Here is a 23,267-nt window from a genome sequence, read left to right as displayed (position 1 = left end):
GTGTTGTGGGTCTTCCTAACCATTATAGTCCTCTCTGTCACACTCCCTCCCAAACTCCCTCTTAAACTCCCCTGTCTGCAGCTCCCTATCCACTTCGCTCCCCTGGCCGCTCCTGCCTCTGGCTTTTAAGCCTGCTGGCCTTTCTCAGGCCCTCCCCCTATGAGTCACACAGGGGAAGGCTGATCAAGGGAGCAAAAGGTCAGGCAGGCAGTTCATCTGCTGGCTGCTTCTGTCTATGGCATCAGAGTGCAAAATGTTGCATTGCACAGGTTTCCAAAACTTTGTTTAATTTCTCAGTATCCTAGCTATAATAGCCTATGAATTGGAGGATGCCATTATGATCAGTTTAAAGTGCAGCTCCTCTCTTTACAAAAGTGATTTTTGCAAAATAGCACCTTCTTGCTCTTACTCTTTCTGTTTGTTTTAACGGATAGAAATATGATTTTGTGACTGTTCACTCCCCTTGATAGCCAGAGCAATCACAGCTATAGGGGAGTGTGTTGGGTTGTATTCTGGTTCACACATCATCACAAAAATTGTCATTCAAAATTCTGCCCTCGGTTTCACCCTGTGCAGTCCTATTGAAAAGAGTGGAGCTGCACAGGTATGGCTGAGGACAGCCTTTGGTCTTTAGACCCTTTATTTCTTGTGATGATAAGCAAAAAGAAAAGGACATAGTTTGACACAGATTATAAATTGAGGTTACGGAGCTGGAAACTTAGGGGAAAAGCACTGTTCTTTTAACTGAAAAAACTGGATATGGAAAACCTTGAGAAGTGCTGAATGTAGAACGTGCATTTGTATAGAGTTACTTTTTGAAGTAGAACCTCACTATAATGCTGACCAAGCTTTGTATCTGAAATATATATTTAGGAGTAGCCTACCATATAACAGCAAACATACTTACATTATTGTACTTCAGAATAAAATATTATAAGAGGGTTTCTTTTCCCAGGGAATCTCCAAATGTCTGATGTTGACTCATCTAAGTTGCATGAACACAGCTGCATTTTATGGAATCACGTCAATGAATGTGTCACTTTTTTCTTCTTAATTTTATTTTCAATTAGTTTAGTGAGGGGATAATTTTAAACTAACCATGGCTTTCAGAATAGCTATAATGTGAGCCAATATGAGACTTGTAGGTTCAGTTTGTCAGGCTGAGTCACATCATAAGTAAATTGCTTCTAATTAACTACTTTTATATGCAAATGAAAGTTTGTTCTTAATATAATAATTTAAACTTAATATTATCTCTGTTTGAACAATACCTTAAAAAGCATTTAACTTTTCCACCATGAGTAGGGCTAAACTGATAAAATTATTGGTATTTCTTTAGTTTTATTTTTATGCAATGTAAAATATTTATGCCACCTCCCAAAGCAAATTAAAGTACAAGACCCAAGTACAGTTGAAAGCATCTGGCATGCAATATTAATATTTCAGAAAAGTTTGTCATGTGTTTCAGAAAGGCAGTCTGTTGTTGTACTTAAAAATCTGTTTAAACTTTGGTTTACCAAAATTTGGGCAGCCCATCATGTACAAGTTTCCTCCAGCTTTTTCATGAAAGGCTTCTTCAGAAGGGAATTTTTGGTGCCTTCAGTTTAAAAGCACCACTTTCTCCTTATATCATGAGTATTTTAATGACAACAATATATTTTCAGGTTTCTGAAAACATGCTTTCTTTTAATCCATACACAACCTCAATTAGTGTTCAGGTCAGTAAGTAGGAAGACATTTATGGAATCAATCATTTTGGGTTAAGGAGTACATATACTGCAAGCTCACTAATGGAATCGAAATAATGCCTGGAACTTCTCCAAAGCAGTCACTGTCTCAGTGGAGCAATTAAATATGTATGAAGAATGTTTTCAGTGAAGTTCAAACACATCAGCCTAAGGCTTATAGTTTTGGTTTAATTTATTCCCAGGCTTTCTGTGTGCTGCTGCTTGATGGTCCAAAAACATTTCTGAGCACAGTGCCTGTTGCCTGATGTCTGTAGCCGTTGACTGACAGATACAGTGACAGTTGCTACTTTTGATCCCCAACTCAGGTACCAGAAGCTGCCTGTATAGTAAGAGAGTAAAATGTTAATATTCAGGTTATCAGAGTTCTATTCATTAATCCATGCGGCATCATTCCAGCTATGCAGCACAATCTTCAGCTTTAATTCAGACAATTTATCTTAGGATATGAGTGCTTAACTAAACTTCCTATTCCAGTCCCTGCAGCATTATTAGGACTTCAGATGAGAATCCCCTATGATATGGCCTGAATCCTATATCTTCAGATCATTACTTTTATCCTTCACAAAAGAGAAGCTCATGCTCTAGCTAGAAGCTGATCTTTATACCCTCCGCGGATAATGGAACTCTTTAGAATGTTAGCGATAATATTTCCCGATAATTACACTTCTTTGCAAAACATATGAAAGAACACCTGTTATTTAGAAGGTCAATAATTCTTTGCTACCTCTACCTTCTCAAATGATAAAGAAACTCAACCTACTACAAAGAGATTTTGTTTCAGAGCTAGATTTTCTTTGGACTTGCTCTTAACATTGTGGTATGTTACAGATGAGAGGGCACCAGCTCTTCACTTGCTTCATTTTGTTATCAATTCACGGGCCTCTGCTAAGTGAGATTTTCAAATAATTAGGCTTCTCGCTACTAGCAAGACATCTAAGCAAAACTCATATTTTAAGAGGATTGCTGATGATGTAATCACTTGTGAAAGATGTCTGGATAGCCCCCATATCCAAACAATATCATCCTAAAATGTTATTTTTGCAGTAACATTAGTAGAATGAGAATTTGTACTCCAGTGAAGAGATATACTCCTGACAGACAGTGGCACAGTGAAGAATTTATGTACTGTCAATAGGAGGGGCAGAGTCAAAAACATTTGTTTTGGAACAAGTTTTCAGGTTGTTGTTAGAACAAAACCTGCATTCTAGTGACATTGCAGCCCTTGTACTAAATGCATTAGGTCTGTGATCCTTCTGAAACTCCCAGTGGTTACTCTCCTGTTGTGCTCAAAATACCATATCATGGCTGTATTTGAAGAGCTTGTGGCTAATAGAAATAATCTTTACTGTACATCTGTAGTATTTATATGGCCCCCATTGCTGTAGCATCTAAGCACCTCAGGGTCTTTAATGTATTTATCACCACAACACCACGGTGAGGTAGGGAAGTGCTATTACTCCCATTTTACGCATGGGGAACTGAAGCAAAGAGGCTAAGAGGTGAAGGCTTGAAAGTTGGAGGTTAGGAACTTAGATAGGAGACTAACTCCTTTTGAGGATTCAGCCCTAAGAGGCAGATTTTTAAAGGTATTTAGGCATCTAAAGATGCACTGAGGTTCTCAGTGGAATTTTCAAAAACTTCTGGGTACCTAACCTCTGGGTGCCTTTCTGCGTGTGTAGGCACTAAATACCTTTAAAAACACTAGCCTGAAGTGTTGTGCCCAAGGTCACACTGGAAGTCTGCAGTAGGGCAGGGTATGAAACTTACATGTCCAATGTCCCAGACTAGTGCTTCACCCAGCAGAGCTAACAACCACCCTGGGCCCTGAAGCAAAGTGGGAGGGGGCCCAGCACCCTACCCTGGAAAGGGGCAGGGCCAAGGATGGAAGGGGTGGGGCCAATGGCAGTCAGCCTTGTGCTGCTGGGATCATGGTGCTGCCCCATCCCCACCCCCCCACAGTTGCATGAAGCGGCAGAGCTGCGCTACCACGTTTCAACGGGGCCCAGAGCTCCAGCTGCAGCTGCGAAATAATGCGACATCCTACAAAGTAGCCGTGGTGGCAGTGGCCAGATCTCCAGACCTCGTTGAAAGGCTGAGCCCCAGGGCAGATGCCCCGCTTGCCTCCCAGCCCCACCCACCATTTGTTAGGGCCAGTCCCACCACATGATCATTCTTCATTTCACTTAAACATGCTGAACACTTGGATGTGTTCTACCCAAAACACTGAGTAATTAAGAAGGAACTCAAAACCCAGACTAGTCTATTTAAAATTCTACCTAAGGCATATTGGAGTCAAAAATATGTACTTTAGGACATGTGTTTTTGCTGGAGACATCAGGAACAAACGGGAATATTCTTAGGGTATGAGAGTGCCCAAATATCAGCATGGAGGCAAGTGTCTATTGCTCACTAATTGCACCAGCCGCTTGCAGTTTGAGTTTGAGACCACTGATCTGGGAGGTGCTCCAAGTTTAATGAGGCTGAGTCTCTGCAAGAAGCTGTGATTCTTGGCTTTTGAGGTCTACATTAGCACTTAAGATGACTGAATGTCTCAGATATATCGTTCAGGAGAATAAAGGGCCTATCTTTGTCCTATTGATATCAGTGCTTAAATTCCAGTTGACTTCAGTGGGACAGGAGCAAGGTTGAGGATGAAAGATATTTAAGTTCAGCAGTTAGCTTCCACAGTTGTAAATAAACTCCAGGCAGTACATACAGCTAGAGTTTGGAGGCTTCAACTGGCAGGTGTGCTGTCCGATGAGTTTAGTTTTAAACACTTCCTTCAGCTTTGAGAGCCTCTTCTGATGTTAGCCCAGTGGTAGTTCCTTTGCAATATTGATCCATATCTTGTCATTATTCCACATGCAAAACTACCATTAAAACCAGTGAGAGCTGGCATTAATATCTGACCTATGGTATAGATGGGACTGAATTATGGGGCTTGAATTATATGTTTGTATTTGTGCATCGTGCTTCCTCTACCTCATCCCCTCTCAGCCCTCTGTTTAGTGAGTTTTCCTTTTGGCTAGTTGTTTTTGCTAAGGGTTTATGTTTCAATTCTGAAAGGTGCTAACATTCTCGTGATGTTAACAACAGCCTGCTCTGCTGTTATTTTATGACCTAGGAGTACCTAATATAGCTTTATGAATTTTAAGATGTCACATTCTTACATTTTATGATATGAGATTATGAACTGTAATAGTAATGTGTTCTTCTGAAAGAAAATAAAGAGCATAAAATTGGCCACATTGGATGAGACCAATGGTCCATCTAGCCTTCCAACATTAGCCAGTGCCAGAGGCTTCTGAGGGAATTAACAGAACAGGGCAGTGTAACTGAGTGATCCATCCTCTAAAGGTCAAGTCCTAACTTCTGGCAATCAGAGGTTAAAGGATAACGAGAGAATGGGTGTTTATCCCTGACACTTGAGGCTAATAGTCGTTGATGGACCTATTCTCCATGATCTTCTCTAATTCTTTTTTGAACCCTATTATAGTTTTGTCCTTCGCAACACCTCCTAGCAAAGATTTCCACAGGTTGGCTGTGTTGTATAAAGAAGTAAAGTGATGGCACAACAAAGTGGTAGTACAGAAGGGAACTCTGCATAATGGAATGCACTGATATTTTAATTGTATTAATATAATATGTTACATGTATCATAATTCCACATGCACATCTATATATCTATAATTTCACAAAACCTGGCAGAATTGGAAAAGATAAGAGGATACCTTTTTCCACATGTAAGCAACTTTCAAGTTCAGTATGAAATAAGTGTTATAGGCTAATAGTTTTTTAAGTTCCTCGTTACATTAGCTTTGTATTTCTGGCTTTGTGTTAGACTGATGTAATAGCAAATTTTCTGTTATTTTAGACTTCACATGCTGTTATATCTACCAAGATATAATTCTCATTTATCAAGACATCTTGTAAATACTTTTTACAATTAAATTTGTGCAAAGTTTACCAAGGCAAAATATAATTACAAGTGTTTTGAACACCTCTTTAATGTTTTTTTCAAAGACTTTGAATAAATATGTCTCTTTCATCTAAGCAGGATGATTACTCTACTGCTAGACACATTTACAAGGAAAAAAAAATCCAAAAAGTAAAAACTCTTTTCCCTAGCTTTTTTTTATGTTAAAATGTTTTCAGAGAGTATATACCATATGTCATTAAGGAAAGGAGATGTTTTTGCAACAATTAAAAGACATCTAATAACCAATTATATGTATGAAAGAAATATAAAAAATCATTCAATGGGCAACAGTCCAATTTGCTTGTTTAGAAAGACAGTAATTGAAATGAGTAGCTTCAAACAAAAATAGAAATTCTAATAATGAATTTTTACACAGCCAATACAGCAAGAAGTATTTATTTCTGTTTGAATTAGTACATAAGACCTATAAGCTTCATTTGTCAGTTATGGATCCATTAGCATTTTAGCAAAGTATCTACTCAGGCCTTCTTCTGAAATTTGTTGTCAATGTTGTAGGTACTATTTTTATTATATGGTTCAACTACAGTCAGCTCCTCCCAGTACAATAAAAATCACAGGTAACAGATGAACATTCGTCTTTTTATTAAAAAAACTGAGCACAGCTCATTACCAAAGCAGATATTCTTGATCTTAGACCAATAATAAACATAAATTATCTAGAATATCATGCTTTCTGTTTATCTACTAATTTATCTTAAATTACACTTTTCAAAAATAAAACTAGTTTTGACAGGGAACTAAGCAGAAAGAGGAGATTTGCCAGAACATATTCTGAACTTCAGAGGTTACGTACTTTTGTGTTAAAAAAACGAATTAATGGTCCAGTCCTGTGAAGTACAGAACCACCCTCAAATTGGGCTGTCTTCAGTGGTAGCTGAGGGCAAACAGCATCAGTGTTTTTCACTGATGTGCAATTAACAGGCATTAGTAGTATTGCAGTGACATTCCCTCTCCTCCCCACACACTAGGTGAGGTGGTTGAGTGTGGGAAATGGTGTGAGATTTGAGGGGGAATGGAGTCCACAGCCCAAAATCAGAGCACGGTGCGTGGCAATTCTTTACTATCTTCATGGCTGCTGTTCCTGCTTGTCTGTGATCCATGGCCCCACCCATACTGCTGGATTCATATGATTGCTGACCAAGTGGTTATATGCTGACCAAGCCTTATGTCTCATTCGGGGAGACTTGTATAATGTTGGGGTGGAGTCCAAGTTTGCTGTATACAGGAAGCGCACAGCCCACTAGTGTCGACTTTGCAGCTTACCCTACTCATAGTCAAACTTCCATAGCTGCTTTCAACTGGAGGGTTCTGCAGCCTCTGTGCCCTCGATAGAATTTAGCCATGGTAGAATAAATTCAGACAATGGCTCCACTAATTGTTCCTATTACCTCTTCCTCTATAAATCAATTTACACCTTTGCATATCTTGCCTAAGGCAGTTTGCAAAATGGGACCTAAGTCCCTAAAGTGATTTGAAATTTTTCCCTAATTTTGAAAATCTTGACTTTGCTGTTTCCTGGACCAGCTGCAGCCTCCCTCTCCCTCCCAGTTTTGCTGGGAAAAGTTATCTGTCCCACATAAAGTAATCTTGAAATATAATTTCCCTTTTGTTTATGTAACCCCTGCTTGTGAGTTACAAGTAGATAAGGGTTTTTTTCAACAACTGCCTACTGGAGTTAGGCAATTACCTTTGACTGTGAAAGTTGGCTAAGAGGTGGAAGTCTGAGACTAAAACTCATGGGAATCTTGCATTACCTTTCATACGTTGTATTTTGATTGAAGAAATTTTTTACAAACAAGGTCATGAACTTTCTTAGATTGCTTTCCTTTTTCTATGTTACAAATAGGGAGCAGCATTTGAAACTTGAAACTTTAAGGCTGACGAGTTTGATTTAAATGAGCTAGTGTTTGAAATAGATAACACTTTCATTTTGGTAAATTAATGGTGTGGCAAAAGAAAACTCAAAGATGCTTCTACCTGTAATAAAATATGATGCTCTTTAGAATCCAAATACTTCTTCTTATAATTGCATTGCCTAATCTGATTCATTTTACTGCACGAAACATAGTAAAAAAATATTTCCTGTACTCATTAACATAAATGTAATTTTAGATTTTATACAAAAGTTAATGCAAAAACTCAAGTAACTCTGGAATCATATTTATTTATTGGCCATTTTGGATAATGGGTGATATGAGAGAAGAGTACATTATAGTTTATTTTGTTAGGTTTGCTAATAGCACGAAATATCAGATGGCAGAATGAGAAGCAAAGGTCTAAAGTCACAGAGTGGGAGGTGTATGTTGGATATTAGGAAAAAGCTGTTTCACCAGGAGGGTGGTGAAGCACTGGAATGTGTTACTGGTGGAGTCTCCATCCTGAGAAGTTTTTAAGTCCTGGTTTGACAAAGACCTGTGTGGGATGATTTAGTTAGGATTGATCCTGCTTTAGGGAGGGGGCTGGACACTGTGACCTCCTGAGGTCACTTCCAGCCCTATGATGCTATGATTACATTGCTTTGCTGGCAAAGGACATCCATCTCCATGGACATGTGGATTTAGGATTTGATTAGAACTGGTGAATACTGCTTAAATTTTCCCACAAATATGCGTCCAATTTTAAATTAATTTGTTGCCTATTTTTCTCTCTTCCACATTTATTTTCAACAGATACCTGAACAAGTGAGGCCTGGTCCAAAATCAGCTGTAGTAAGCAAAAGATTCACTTTGATTTCAATGGTATATGGATCAGTCCTTTAAGGTTTGCAGAACATGAATTTCAAAATCATATGTACTGCAAATAAGTAGCAAATGCTACTAGAGGACACAAAGGGTGAAATATATTCTCGTTACATCGAACGGTGGGTGTTTCTTCTCAATCCACATAATTAAGGGAGGTGCTCCTCATAAATACTTGCAGAGCTACCTTGTTATCCTCCATCAAAACCCTCCTTAAAACTCTCCTTTTCCCTGATGCCTACAAAAGTCATGACAACAGTTAGACTGCTGGTGTGCTGAGATCACTGCCAAACAGGCTGACCAGTATTGTCTCACTGTTATGTGGATGAATATGACGAAGCAGAGGAGGTGCTATGTACCACACAAATCATGGGCCATTGAGCTGCCCAGGTCCCTCAGGCACTTGAGTTTGGAAAAGCAGCTACAACCTCTTTACACCAGTCGGACAGGTGTTTTAGCCATGACCAGTATGAAATGCTTTGGCCTACATGAGGTGGTCAAAGGACAGTTCCCAGTGCACATAGCAGCTGTACAGACACTCCATGTTAAACCATGGCACTTGTATGCCTTCTGCATGAGGTTTCAGATGTGGATACTTGATGCATTCTTCAGAGCAAATTGATTTAGGGCTGTTTTTGCCACCTTCAAAACTTTTTGTCTGTTCACTCTTGCCTGGTCCCTTCATCTGACCTATCAGCAAAGACGTATGAACAGACCTAGGTCATCTCAAGGGGAATGCTGGCTCTGCAAAATGTTTAATTTCTGCCTTTTAGAGTTCAAATCTTGTATACTCTGGTTACTAGCAAAAAAATCCACATTTCTGAACAGTCCCACTAAGCAGTTCTGTCTGTTATTGCCTGTTTTAAGCTTAGGAGACCTGTGGTATTGCAGAATTATACAGGCAAATACCAATTGCTTAATGGAGATCACTTACCAATTTATTTCAACCAGGTGGGGAGAGAGGGGGGTGAAATCTTCTAATGGTAGTGTTTCTGATATTTTCAGCTAAAAGATATTTAACTTGGGTAAATGAAATTGCACTCTGTGTAGCAATAGTATTTTTAATATCAAAAGTATGGAGTGCATTTCTTTTTTTAGAACTTTTGATTAAGGTAACGGTATAATAAAATATTAACAAACTATGTTGTACATTTCTTATTGCTTGATATCAGGCTAATATTCAGTAAAGTCGGCTAAAGATTCTGGATCGGTGGCTGGGGATTTTACTGCCTTTGAATTCACTAAAAAGAGTGACCAGGTTTCTAAATACCTAGCCTCTTGTTGGTGCTTCTCTTTAGTAGGTACTTGATGTGAAAGATTTTCCAGTGCTAGGACCATCCATATTTTACTATAACAAAATTCCAGACGTGAAGAAGTCATGTTTTTCCAAGCATGTGCAATACACATTTGTACATTTCTAAGTGTTAGCTGGTGAATATACTGCATAATGCTACTGTTCAAGAAAGACAGCACTGGGGCTAATCCTCATTGGCCTCCACCTAAAGGGCAGGTTTTATTACCAGGCGCTGTTACTCTGCATTCCTACCATAAAGCATCCTACAGCAAACCAACTGTAACTGCGTTAATGGTAAATCAGCCTTTGTGGATCTGGTTCTGTGCTCACTTACACCAGTGTAAATCAAGAACACCACCTACATGCTTATAAAAATGGGCAAGTGAAGTCAGCATCAGGTCCACTGGCCTGAACTGACATCATCAGATGTGGTAGGTAATATCAAGAACTAAAATAAGATCATATCAGTCCAATCAAATATTACTTTAAAGTTGGAATTTAAAACACTAACTGAAATATTATTTTTGGCAGCATTATTGCTACCTGTCTTTCCCATGCACCCATCCCCACTGTAAAAACAAACAGTCATTATTCTTGCTCTGATCATAGTTAAACTAAAGGAACCCAATGCAGAAAGTCCCCCCAATACATCACCTCTGGTGTTCCCAGGCTCTGCTGTCTTGTGAGCACGAGGTCAGAAGCCCATTCTGAAAACCAGCGAGTAGAGCCTCTGGCAGTCACGGAGCATTACAGGTAAGCTGCACTTTATAGTGCCTTGGGACTGAACGCACCCAGCACTACGTGGTGCAGTTTATCTGGGTGCAAATCATATAGCCAGCCCTGCCTGGGTAGCTTTCACTGTATAGTTTGTCATGCTTGTTTGGTGAGAATCATAAAAGTTATGAAGAAAAATATAAAACACACACAACACACACAAAATGACTGTTCACACTTCATCATTTTTATTTATTTCATAGGAAAATGCAGAGAAAATAGAAATTAAATACTGATAACAGCTATACCCTGTCAAAATGAGTCCCAGAATTGGGTAAATAAATGCAAGGCTCCTTTTCTGCCTGCGCACTTGTATCAAGTCTCTCAATATTCTCCTTTGCTGGTCTGTAAAAATACCAGTTCTGGTAATAGACAGCTATGGGAATCTGAAGAACTGTGGCAAGAGTGAAGAGCTCGACATCTGTACCCCAGACTTTGTCTTGCTTTATTTGGTTCTGGAACAAGTACTTCTTCACAGGAAGATGGATCAAGGCTTCAAAAGCTTCATGATATTCAGGAGAATTCATCACATTCACAGCAGCAGCCTTGACTACAGCATAGTAGTCTTCAGACGATACAGTCTCTTTGCTGATAGCTCTGATGAGGCAATTGCCATCACTGGTTATCTTGTCTGGATTATATGGTGGACTCAGCTTTGCTGATTGCTTCCGTAGCTCTTTGTTTGGCCAGAGAATTGGAATTTGCAGCTTTTTACAGGCTGCTGTTCACCAATTAGCTGAGGTGGGAATGAAGGGCTTGTCAGCAAGACCCTTGCCCATCATTCTGACATCAGTATCTGTAGGATGTGGGTTTTTTTTCATAAGTAGTAGCAGGCATGGGAATGACAGGCATGTCATCATTGCTGTCCCTGCATGATACATCACTGTCTGCAGGATCTGATGTTAGTGGTGAGTTTAAAGGCTCTTTCATTCTGGGAAGGATTTTGCACTCATAAAAGGCTTTTAGATTTGAGCCATGATGTTTCTTCTTGCCGTTTTCATTTGCTAAGGTATACAAGCCCTTTGAGTTTTTTCAATGACTATAAGGGCCCAGGTAAAGTAGCTGACCTTTATCCCTCTTCCTCTCTGCCCTTCACACGTTGTAAAGGAGCACTTTTTGACCAATTTTAAAGGCTTCTTGCTGCTTGTGGCATTCTTCATAATCCTTTTTTGTCTTGCTTGTGCCTTAACAATGTTCTTTGCAGCCTCCTCTGCTGCTGTTTTTGATACCGTGATGTTCGGAATGCAAACAGAACTCCCTGTGGCACCATTGGCCGTTCCTCTTGTTCACCTTCCAACACTGTTAGCATGGCACCCTGAATTGGCTGATTTACATGCTCTATAAAGTCCATTTGCCTGTGGGTGGTAAGCACTGTTGTCCCTCTGCTTTGTTCTTCTTAAAGATGTACATTTTTCAATGCTTCATTACAGAACACGCACCCCTCGTCATTCATTTGTATTTTGGTGCAACCAAATCTACAAATCAGCTCATAAAGGAAAAGTGCCACCTCTTTGGCATTCTTATTCTGCAGAGACTTTGCCTCGAGCCACTTAAGCTGCATCTACACTTGCAAGTACGTTCAGAAAACTGGGCCCTCTTTCGAAAGAGGATGCGGAGCGTCCACACACAAAACTCGCCTTTTTGAAAGGAAACCAGAGGAATATGGCGCAGCTTTTAGAAGCGCTCCTCGGGTTCCATAGTAGGAAGACCGCCCCCTTTTGAATGACTCTTTTGAAAGAAAATGTGCGTGTAGATGATCCATGGGCTGCTCTTTCAAAAAAGCAGTCCTACATGGTGCCAGGCAGCTGGGATGTGGAGACACCCTGGCTGGCAGCAGCGGGGCTCTATGGTATCTGTGTCCGGCTGTGTTTAAAGCCGCATGGACACAGAAACCTTGTGGCAAGAAGGCGAGTGTGTGCTAGGAGCAGCCGAAGCAGGAGCTGCTGCAGCGTGTCTCACGGCCATCCCCTGAAGAGTGACCAGCACCTATGGCCATCAGCCAGCCACCCCAGGAGCCCTAGGACTCCCCCTCAGAGCCCTCACAGGGTTTGCAGGATGCTGGCCATCCCCCAGAAAAAAGGGCCCCCTCCTGGACAGAGCCAGAGCTCAGAGACCTGCTGGGCTTCTGGAAAGAGGAGAAGGTCCTGAGAGAGATGGGGGCAAGTGCCACAATGTGGCTGCCTTCGTCCACCTGTCTAAAGGCCTGGCCACCCAGGGCACCCTGCCCGCACCCCTGACCAAGTGAAGAGTAAGGTGAAGGAGCTGTGGCAGAGGTACGCCCAGGCCCAGGATGAAGCCAGCCACCTGTGGGCAGGTCCTGTGACCTGCCCCTACTACAGGGAGCTCTGCAGACTCTCCTGGGGCCCAGGGACTGCTCACCCCACCCCACCTGCCCTCCTGGACACCGTGGCACACAAGCCACACCCAGGGGAGCAGGAGGAGCCTGGACCTCCCCACACATCCAGAGCTGGAACTGGCCACTGAGGTCTCCTGTGATGGGGAGGAACTGGTGATCATCCTCCCATCCCAGTCGTCGAGCCGGGTGATGGCCAGCTGGGCATCACCAAACCTTGGCGAGGGACCCTCTGGTAAGTATCTGGTGGGGCACACACCCTGGCTTGTGTGGAGGGGGTCACCACAGCCACCAGCAGGCCACCCACATGTCCAGTGTATCCGGACTGGACACAGCTCAGCTGACCAGTGCTCCCAGCACACCGCAACCACCGCCGGCAACATGCAGCACGTGCCCCGTGGATAGCGCCACAAGCCACACGCATGAGTGGTGGGGCCAGACCACAGCCAGGGACTGCCCCACATGGGCTGGGACCCCGGCAGCAAGCAAAATACCCCACGGCCACCTGCCACTAGATGGGCTGTTGCCCACAGGGGATTGGGGGCACGGCCCTTGTGCCATAACACGGGACTGTCTTCCTCTCCATCCCTGCAGCTGCACGGCAGGAGGGCCAGGAGAGCCCCAACACCTCTGTGGTCCCAGACAGCCTGGCGGAGGAGGGGAACAAGTCAGTACTGCCAGCAGCACTAGGACGGGCCCAGAGCAGGAGGGCACGATGGTGGGCAGTTGAGGATGATGCCACCCATCACCAGGTGGAGCTGGTGGAGCGATGCCTCCACATGGACAAGGCATACCATGTGTGGTGGAGGGCCACATGGGACGACCTGCTGAGCCACCTGTGGGAGATGACCGCAGTTCTGTGGGAGTGTTTGGGGCTCCTGGCCCACCTGCTCCTCCTCCGCCCCCTGCCGAGCCTGCCCCGCCCCGCTCCTGCTCCCATCCTCCTGCAGCCCCCCTGCCAAGCCTGCCCCCCACTGAACTCCCCAATGGCCCTACCTGCCTATGCTGCCCAACCCTTCCCAGCCCTGCTGGGGACCCTGAAACAGAAGTGGGAGTGGATCCCGGGGCTGACAGGGCTTGCGGCCACCCACCCCTGCCCTGGAGTAGCACTCCCTCATCCCCCTTCCCAGTTGAGGTCCCCCCCCCTCCAACATGAGGACCCCCTCTCCCAGCTGAGGTCCACCACTGGTTGCACCGCCTCCCCCTTGCCAAGCCTCTCCATTGTACATAGCTTGCCCCTGCTATCAGCTGTAGGTAGTTTTGTTGTAATATCGTTAGACACCATGAAGGTTGTAGTGATAATTAAAGGTTTATTTTTCCACCATCCTTGTGTCCCATGCTCCTGTTGGTGAGACGGTGTGTGTGGGGTCATGGTGGGGAGAGGTGAGGGGTTTATGTGCAGGTGGGCCTGCATGGCATGACTGTGGGAGGGTCACTGGCGTCCATGTGCAAAGGTCTCCCAGAGGGCCTCCTGAATGCGGATGCCATCCCAGTGGGGCCTGGCAGCTTGGGGTGGGGGCCGGCTCTTCAAAGCTGGGGCTGAACTCAGCTACCCATCCCAGGGGGAATGCCTCACCCTTTTTCTGCATAATATTGTGGAGGATGAAGCAGTCACCCACCACATGTGGGACATGCTGCAGGCCAACCTCCAGGTGCATGAGAAGGCACCGCCACTGGTTCTTCAGGCATCCAAAGGCCCACTCCACCCTATTGCGGGCCTGGTTCAGGCATGTGCTGAACAGCTCCTGGATGGAGTCAGGGTAGTCAGCATAGGGACATGTTAACCAGGGTGCAGGGGCAAGCAGCATCCATCCCCACGGAGAGCAGCATAGTGACATCCCCAACCTGGAGCTCCCGTGGTGGGATGTACGTCCCAGCCTCATGCGGCAGCAGAGCCTGGAATTCTGGAACACCTGGGCGTCTTGTGTCCAGCCAACCCAGCCCACATAAATGTCCATGGAGCATCCTCTTGGGTCTACCAGCGCCTTGATCACTACTGAGGGGTTGCCTTTTCTATTGATGTAGGTGTCAGTGCTGTGGTCCAGGGCACAGATAGGGCTGTGCCGTACAAAGCACCAAAGCAGTTCAGGAAGCCAAGCTCTGTGAACCGCACAATGGCCATGTCCACATCCTTCACACAGATGACCCTGTGCAGCAGTATTGCATTGAGGTCTTCCTGCATGGGAGGTCTTGTGAGGGTGTGAAGGGGTGTGCCTGGCCCCCTGCCTCTGTCCCCTCCCCTTGGCCCCCTGCCAGCCCCGGCCTCCAGGCCAGCTGCCACCAAGGGTCCCCCTTGCCTGGAAGACCCCTCCCCGCTCCCTGTAGCAAGTGCATGCCCCAAATATGGCTTACCTCCATGAGGACAGCCCCAACAGTAGCCTTGCTGACCCCAAATTGGTGCTCCACAGACCAGTAACTGTCCAAGGTGGCCAGCTTCCAGGAGGTGATGGCCACCCTCTTTTCAATGGGGAGGGCGGGCTGCTTGCAGGTGTTCCAGTGTCTCAGAGTGGGGGCAAGCCAGTGGCAGAGCTCTTGGAAAGGCTGCTTACTCATTCTAAGGTTCTGAACCCACCTGACGTAATCCCTGTCCCCCAGCACCAGCTGCTCCCACCAGTCTGTGCTGCTGGGGTGGCTCCAGAGGTGCCGGGGCTCAGGGGGTGGCACCAGTGGGATCCCAGCTGGGGGGGCTTCAGAGCCCTTTGAGGGGGAATTGCCCTCAGGAAGGGGTGGAGGGCAACCATGAACACCATGAACAACCATGAACCACAGCATTGAGGATGGCCAGCTCAACAAGGAGGAGCTGCTGCTGGAGGTCCATCAGGACAGGCTTCTAGGCACCTTCAGGCCTGTGCACAGGCTCTTCAGGGCTTGTGACAGCTCTGCAGGCCTTAGCATGTGTAGGGTGAGTGTGCTTGTGTGGGGCCCTTTAAGGAAGCGGCTGGCTGTGGGCTCCGGAAGGGCTTGTCAGCCATGTGACCTCCTCCACAGCATTTCATTCTCCACTCTTTTGAATTCATGCCTGTGGCTGTATAGAAGCTCTCTTTCAAAAGAGCAGAGTAGTCTTTCGAAAGAGTAGATTGCAGTCGCCACCCACTTTTTGTGTAGAGATGTGCTCATTCGAAAGTCAGTCCTTCAGATGGTGCCATCTGAAAGATCACCTTTCAAAAGCAGGCAGTAGTGTAGATGCAGCTTTATAGAAATAATTTGCTGCAACACAAATACACACATAGCCGTTTGGATTATGGGGCAAAGAATACAAATCTACTCCTATTTGGAGCCTGTTTTATTTGGGATGGGCACACTGTGATGTTCTGGAACTGACTTGCTCAGGGTTGTGGCCCCTTTCTGGCAGTGCTCGCAGGTGGCAGCATATTGTCTAACACCCTTGTTCCTATTTTGCCACCAGATTCCAGAGTCTAATAATTTCCAAAGGGCCTTATCACGACCAATGTGCTCTCCCAGTGCCTTAGCCTGTTGTGCTGTTCCTAACCCTTTATGAACACATTTCAGCAGTTCATGGCTTCCCGTTGTCCTTAATAACTTTAAAGTATCATGTGCCAATGGTCTCTTCAGTTTCATAATATCGTTGTATGGGTAATGGTGCTCTCCATTCATTATCGTGAAACGCCCAGCTGGTTGAATAAAATTGTTCTTCACCCCAAGAGTCTTGACTCCTTTGGCATGCTCAGGGAACTCACTGCTCAACCAGTAACTTTTGATTTCTTCGTAGTTGTGTTCACCACCAGCCTTCCTTGCTATTTTTGATCTCACCATCTTGGATTGTCTCACCATTTTGGAAAGATCTCACCTTTTTAGAAGGTGTGGGTCCTGATTAACAAGTTGAAATGATGGATAACAGAGAGTAACTGTAACAGTGATAATTTCAAATAAATAAATTTGGTTTTAAAATTTAAGTGGTCAGCTGTTCAGCAATGCCTGCTTCTCCGCTGTTCATGGTGGAATGAAAATTTGATACCTTCAACGACTTTTCCTATGCATCCATTGCGTACTCTATGCCTGACTTCATTTTTCAGGCAGCACACACTATATAGTGAAAATTGCCCAACTTTAGTCATTCTCACCCATGCGAAAGTTGGTGTGTGTTGCCTGGGTAAGGAGCACTATATAGTGCTTGCTACCAGTTTAGTGCCTCCTGCCTCCTATACCCCTGCTGGTGTCAGTGATCATCACTCCACTGAGTTCATGGAGCTGTGACCTTTTGTAATAACAGAGGATCTGTCCAAATCATGGGTCAAAATCGACAGTGAGTGCTGCTGAGAACAAGCCACAGGGTTGACTAGAAATCTTACATTTCATTTTTAAATGGTCTGGAAATTGATTTTTTGAAACAGATTTAGCACTGGAAACCTTGCTAATTAAAAGGAGAAAAATAGAAAAGTTGGCATTTGCACATGAACAGCTGCAGCATTACAGTTATTGCACACTGTGGGATAGCATTTGAGCCAGTTCTGAAATTGAAATTGATGGAAAATATTTAACTTGCTGGACAATCTTTTTTTGGAGGCTTGTACAGCATTTCTAAAAACTGCAAAATCAAATTTGTTCATGCCTGCTCTAGCTCGATGTTCAGCGTACTCTTAGTTCTCCTGGCATGTTTTACATACAACTACCTAATGACGAATAGCACTGTATCTGATGTCCCTGTAACACCTCCGTCCAAGGAGAAGAAAGTGTTTGACAAATGCTAATTAATTATTAATTAATATTTTCAATTGCAATATACCCAGCGAGAATGCCAGTTTATTTGTTTTATCACGTAAGTACACATTAAATAAATTATTAAGTGCACATACTGCATGAAATGATAATGATTGGTAAGTGAACATCTGATTTTTCACTCCTCACTCAAAAAAGCTCCCCCTGACTTCTATAATTTTTTTTTCAAATGTTAATTCTGGGTGACTAATTGTTGCCGGCAAAAGTAATTTAAGTTTGACACTGGGTTCTCTGAGTACAAAGACGCTGACCAGATACTTGTTGACCAAGCAGTTCGTTGCCTGACAAGTATTAACTAGACCCTTAACTAAAAGATATGGCAGGAAAGCAGTGCTAACATCCCTTCAGCAGCAGGGGACTCTGGACAGCTGCAGATGGGCAGGAGTTCTTCTCATAGCTCAGAGGCACTGGTACCAGGTCCACCAGAGAAGTCCAAATTGCATTCATTTCTGTGTGGCTTATATACAATTCTTTTCTGCCTGGTCAGGCAGCTGCTATGGTTGCTCATTGCCATTTAAGGTATTTATTTCAATTGTCTGTTACTGGTTCTACTTTTCCTTTTTTGTCCCCTGTTTTGCTTTGCCTTTGCTTGCATCTGGTTGCACAAGATCATCCCATATCTGTTCTTTCCTTGTCTACATATGTTTTGCTGTAGTGGCCTCACTTATCTTATGTGGTGGATTCCCTCATACTTTCCCTGTCTCATCTGATATGGGAAAGTGCGTGCCAAGCTACCCCTAAGCTGTCTCATACAAAGTTCTGCAATTAACCCCTATACAAATGTAATTTCTTACCAAAAGTAGAACAGGTATTAAGCTATACTCTCTTCAATGTCCATTAGCTGTCTTTCACAATTCTCAGTCAGCTAAGGTCAATGGGGACTATGCCTGGTTATAATTTCAGCACGGGGCTCTTAATACAGTATGCTGCACACTTTTCAAAACTTGCTTTTCATCAAGCACACAGATTTTTGTTTTTAGTCATAGGGCAGTTTGTGAACAGGAAAAATAACACACTTTTTTGCATCTCATAAAAGACAAAGAACTGAATATCTCATTCAGAGTAGGAAAATAGTCAAAGTCTGACTTTTTCAGCTCATCACTTGATCTAAGCAGAACTCATACCTCTTGATCATCAAAGCTACGACATCTGAAAGACTTTTGCAGAGGAGGAGGGGTCAGGACAGGTTTAGAAGAAAATCCTAAATAAAGCTTTGAATAAGTAGCTCACAGTTTGTAATGGTAGGTAATAATACATGCCACCTGCATGTGGCAGGGCATATCTTGTATGCAAACCTTCTGCATTTCAAATTTCACTTGTAGTAAACCTTATTTTTGCCCCGTTACAGACATGGAAAATAAATTACAGGTTGTGACCTGCTTTGGGTGTGCTGCAATTTTGCAGAGTAGTCCTAGACTTGAGAGTCTGGATCACGGCACTGATTTTTGTGGACTTGGGCACGTTACTTTACTTATCTTTCACATTCCAAGCTCAGATTCCATACTGCTCAGAGATCTACTCAGCACAGGGAAGTGGAGGATGGGGTCATCAATGAGCTTGTTACGGTTCCCTGTTTCCATGAACTGATCTTTCCCAGGTCTGGCTCCAGCATAAATTAGAGCAGCCAGAGATTACTATAGCTGTGTCTGCCGGCCATGATCTCCCAGGGAGAACATGCCTTCTGAGAGTTGTCCAGGTGCAGCTGTGTTCTGACCCCACTTCTGATCCCACTGGTGTGTAAGAGTTGGCTCACAGGGACAGAATCTGATCTCCAAACTGAATTGTGGGGGCGGGGGGCAATAATATTTAGCTACTTCACAAGTTGATATGAGTCATTGGCATAAAGTGATAAATTAATTGTGCCTAAAAGGGTGCACTAGCATATTTGTGGTTCTGCACTGGTTTGTGGCCTGCTGTGAATAGCAGCATACAGACAGGACCAATCATCTTCCTTGTGGCATTAGCATGGGTTCTATGGGCTTATCAGGATACACCTGATAATCCAGTCATATGCAATGGGAGTAATGAATGACCAGTTTGCCCTTATAATTGGAGGTGCACATCTCCTAGAGCTGGACATGACCTTGGGATGTCATCTAGCCCAGTCCCCTACTCTTTTGGTAGGACCAAGCATCATCCCTGACATCTAGTTGCCCCCCTCCCTAAACAGCCTCTTGAAGGATTGAGCTCACAACCCCAGGGTAGCAGGCCAATACTCAAACCACTGAGCTACCCCTGCCCTTGGCCATGCATTTGTGAGAGCCCCCAGATGGAGTGATACTGCAATCTGGCAAGTGGGTCCCAGTGCTACTGAGGTTTGGCCCAACTGCCCCTCCATAAAGTGGCCCAGATGAACCTGTGTCTGCAACTATGTGCCTTGTCACCCCATGTGAAGTGGGAAGATCGGTTTAGCCTCTGTGGAACTGGAGCCACTGTTGCAGGGTGTGGTGTGGGACATGACATCTGTCCTATGCTCCAGTCTACCCGTCCGTCAGGTTTTGTACCGTTGATGTTTGAGGGCTGGGGGTAGTGTGTGCTAACTTTCAGACTTTGCCCCAGGCTCTAAAAGACCTCTGGGTGGCCTTGCGTGCTGGGACGCTATCTAGGTGCCCAGATGAATATACTGCTCATTGAGTGAAGGTCTGTGGCTCTTCCCTCCTGCAAAGATGTTGGCAAGATTTATCCCTGTAAATTTCTACATCATAAATTTCTATATCTATAAGTGACAAGTATCAGAGAGGTAGCCATGTTAGTCTGTAGCTTCGAGAACAACAAGAAGTTTTGTGGCACCTTATAGACTAGCAGATATTTTGGAGTATAAGCTTTCATGGGCAAAGACCTGCTTCATCAGATGCATGAGTGGGGGGGGGTGGTTTCAGAGGGGTATTTAAAGAGTGGGGTCCCAGTAAGAGGGAGGGCCAGAGCTGACAAGGTCTATTCAGCAAGGTGGAAATGACCCAGTATCAACAGCACTTATCAAAAGAGGCAGCGCTAGGGGACGAGAACTGAGGAAGCGTTGTTCCAGGTCAGCCATAAAAACGTCAACATGCTGTGGGGCCATACAGGTGCCCATAGCTGTGCCATCACAGGACCTAACACCAACTATGCCATCAGGGACTCCTTTACCTCCACATCTACTAATAGAATATATGCCATCATGTGCCAGCAATGTCCCACTGCGATTTACATTGGCCAAACTGAACTGTCTTTATGTAAAAGAATAAATGGACATACATCAGACATCAGGAACGGTAATGTACAGGCAACTCAGAAAGAGTCCACATTGATTTTCATATGGTCAAGTGGTGTGAATTAGCCTAGCAGATGTCTGGAATACTCATGGGCTTTGTATATTGGGAAAAGTCCCAATATAGATCGAATTTAATAAATAATTTGTCACTCATTGCTCTCCAATACATAAGAAATAGAATAATAGATCATGCGCAATATTTTTTAAAGAGCTGCTGTAGGTATGTCCTGACGCAGTAGAGAACGTCCACCTATCAACAGCAAAGCAGACATTAGAGTGCAACATGGAAGCCTGGAAGGTTTCTTTCATTTATGATTTTTAAAATAATAAATTTACCCTCAATAGTTACTTCTTCATGGTTACCTTGGGTAAGAAGAAAATCAGGGGGAAGACTTGCAAAGGGATTTGGGTCCCTAACTTTCCTTTGGGACCTTGAAAACATCCCTGTAGATGGTTTGTTTCAATTTGGCATGCGCAATGTGGTCTTTTACATATACTGATTGATTTATTATATTACATTTGTCTTTATTCACCTTTACAATAGAGGTGAAATACATGAAACTGCAATAAAAAATGATGTAGTTCAGCATTAATTTCTCAGCTTGTTTGGAAATGGCTAGCACATTTCTTTGCACTTGAGATATGTTCGGCACCTTTTATACTTGGAATAAAGTTACCTGCATTTACACATGAAGTTTCTTCAAGCTTGCTTTGTCTACTGTACAGTACAATAATATCTTAGTTAACTGAACAAGGAGAGAGAAAACAATGCTGAATTATTTTTATGCAGTATTGTTTCTGAAGTATTTTTCTTTTTTCCTGGCAGGACTGTTCTGTTTAGTTTGACCTCTGTAGTTGTGCTTGTCATCACCACTGACTGGATCAGCTGGGACAAGTTGAATCGTGGATTTCTGCCAAGTGATGAGGTCTCAAGAGCCTTCCTGGCTTCCTTCATCCTAGTATTTGACCTTCTTATCATCATGCAGGTACATTGTCTTTGTTTCATTCAGACTGCTGAAGCTGCCTACTTACCATATTTTCACTAGAGCAAACAATGTTAATAGAGACTTCATGAGGTTGAACAAATATTTCGTTTGCAATCATTATTGAGAGATTTTACATCAACATTCTCAGGGACTTTGTCAAAAGCCACTTGGCCTTTTATTGGGAAAGCATTGCTGATTTGTTTTGCTAAGCATGGCAGGTAAGAACCTGATGACTTTCCAAATGGGAAGGTATCTTCTGCCAAAACTACCCTGGGGTGGGGAGAGGGGAAGAGAAGCTAGTAGTTTAGTAACTGTAAAGCCTCTGTTACGAGGATGAGGGAAAGTCAACAAAGCAAGCCAGGAAAAAGACTGTCAATCAGTTCAAAGACTTATAATATTGGAAACGCGCACACTCTAGGAATACATTTTTATGGTGAAAATTAACACTTGCTCACAATATTCAATATTTCCACTCTCACGTAAACAATATTTTTACTCTGTTCACAGACAGTTTGCTGTATAGCAATGTCTTTCACCAATCAGTGTAACAAGGGATATCAGTTCTTGTATTCCATTTAATTGCTGCTTTTTTCTATCTGTAATTTAAGAAAGTAGATGTAAGTCCAAACACTTGTTTCATACTGCATTATGCCTTACTCTTCACCTCTGTGTGTTGCTTGAGTTTTGTCATAGTGGTTTCTAAACACAGTTCTGATGCTCTATCAAGAAAGGTTTAGTGGAATCTGTATGATTTGATTTGGTGGTAGAAGAGGCTGTTTAATGTTCAAAATGACTAATGCTATTTATCCTGGAGTTGCATCATTCTGTTGAAGTTTAATGAAAAGATCGATAATAACTGGTTGGGTTTCCTCTTCTTTGGACTTGCTTTGTCCACAATTACTGAAATCTACTACCAGTGGTACCCAAATATGAGAGGTGTCCAGTTCTGTCTGATGAGATGTCAACTTTCCTGTAACAAGTAACAAGTGTAGTAACAAGTATTCATCACCAGAGTAATTACTACAGGCACGACAAAGTCATGGCAGCTAGATTTTATCAACACTGCAATGGGGCATCAGAGAGGTATAAACTTCTACAGTTGCGCTTCATTTTAAGTGCCCAGAATTAAACCAATGTAGTTTGTTGTTGCATGGAAGTTTAAGCAGAGAAGTTCAGATTAAATATCTAATGTGTCCTCTAGAGAGACAAGGTGGATGAGGTAGAATCTTTTATTGGACTAACTTCTGTTGGCAAGTGAGTCTTTTATCATGCTTTCTTTTCTCCCACTCTGCATTTTATATTTAAATTGGGCTTTTAAATGATTCAAGAGACTGCACAATAAATAGATCTATGACTATAAAGAGAGCATGAATAGAAATGCACCAGG

At 43.4% G+C, this 23,267-nt stretch overlaps 1 protein-coding gene across 6 annotated transcripts in view; it reads left to right on the top strand.

Annotated features, from left to right (window-relative positions):
• TMEM117 (transmembrane protein 117) overlaps window positions 1-23,267 on the top strand; it is a 375,771-nt gene that overhangs the window by 276,127 nt on the left and 76,377 nt on the right. For all 6 annotated transcript variants that reach the window (XM_075014183.1, XM_075014201.1, XM_075014221.1 and 3 more), the window contains one exon: window positions 21,721-21,880. In XM_075014183.1, the coding sequence (XP_074870284.1) occupies window positions 21,721-21,880 (160 nt within the window). The remainder of the gene's footprint in view (window positions 1-21,720; window positions 21,881-23,267) is intronic.

This window comes from Carettochelys insculpta, chromosome 1, assembly GCF_033958435.1.
Source record: "Carettochelys insculpta isolate YL-2023 chromosome 1, ASM3395843v1, whole genome shotgun sequence".
In the NCBI taxonomy this organism is placed as follows: Eukaryota; Metazoa; Chordata; order Testudines; family Carettochelyidae; genus Carettochelys; species Carettochelys insculpta.
The sequence above is the reverse complement of the archived record's forward strand: the minus strand, read 5'-3'. Positions and strand labels throughout refer to the sequence as shown.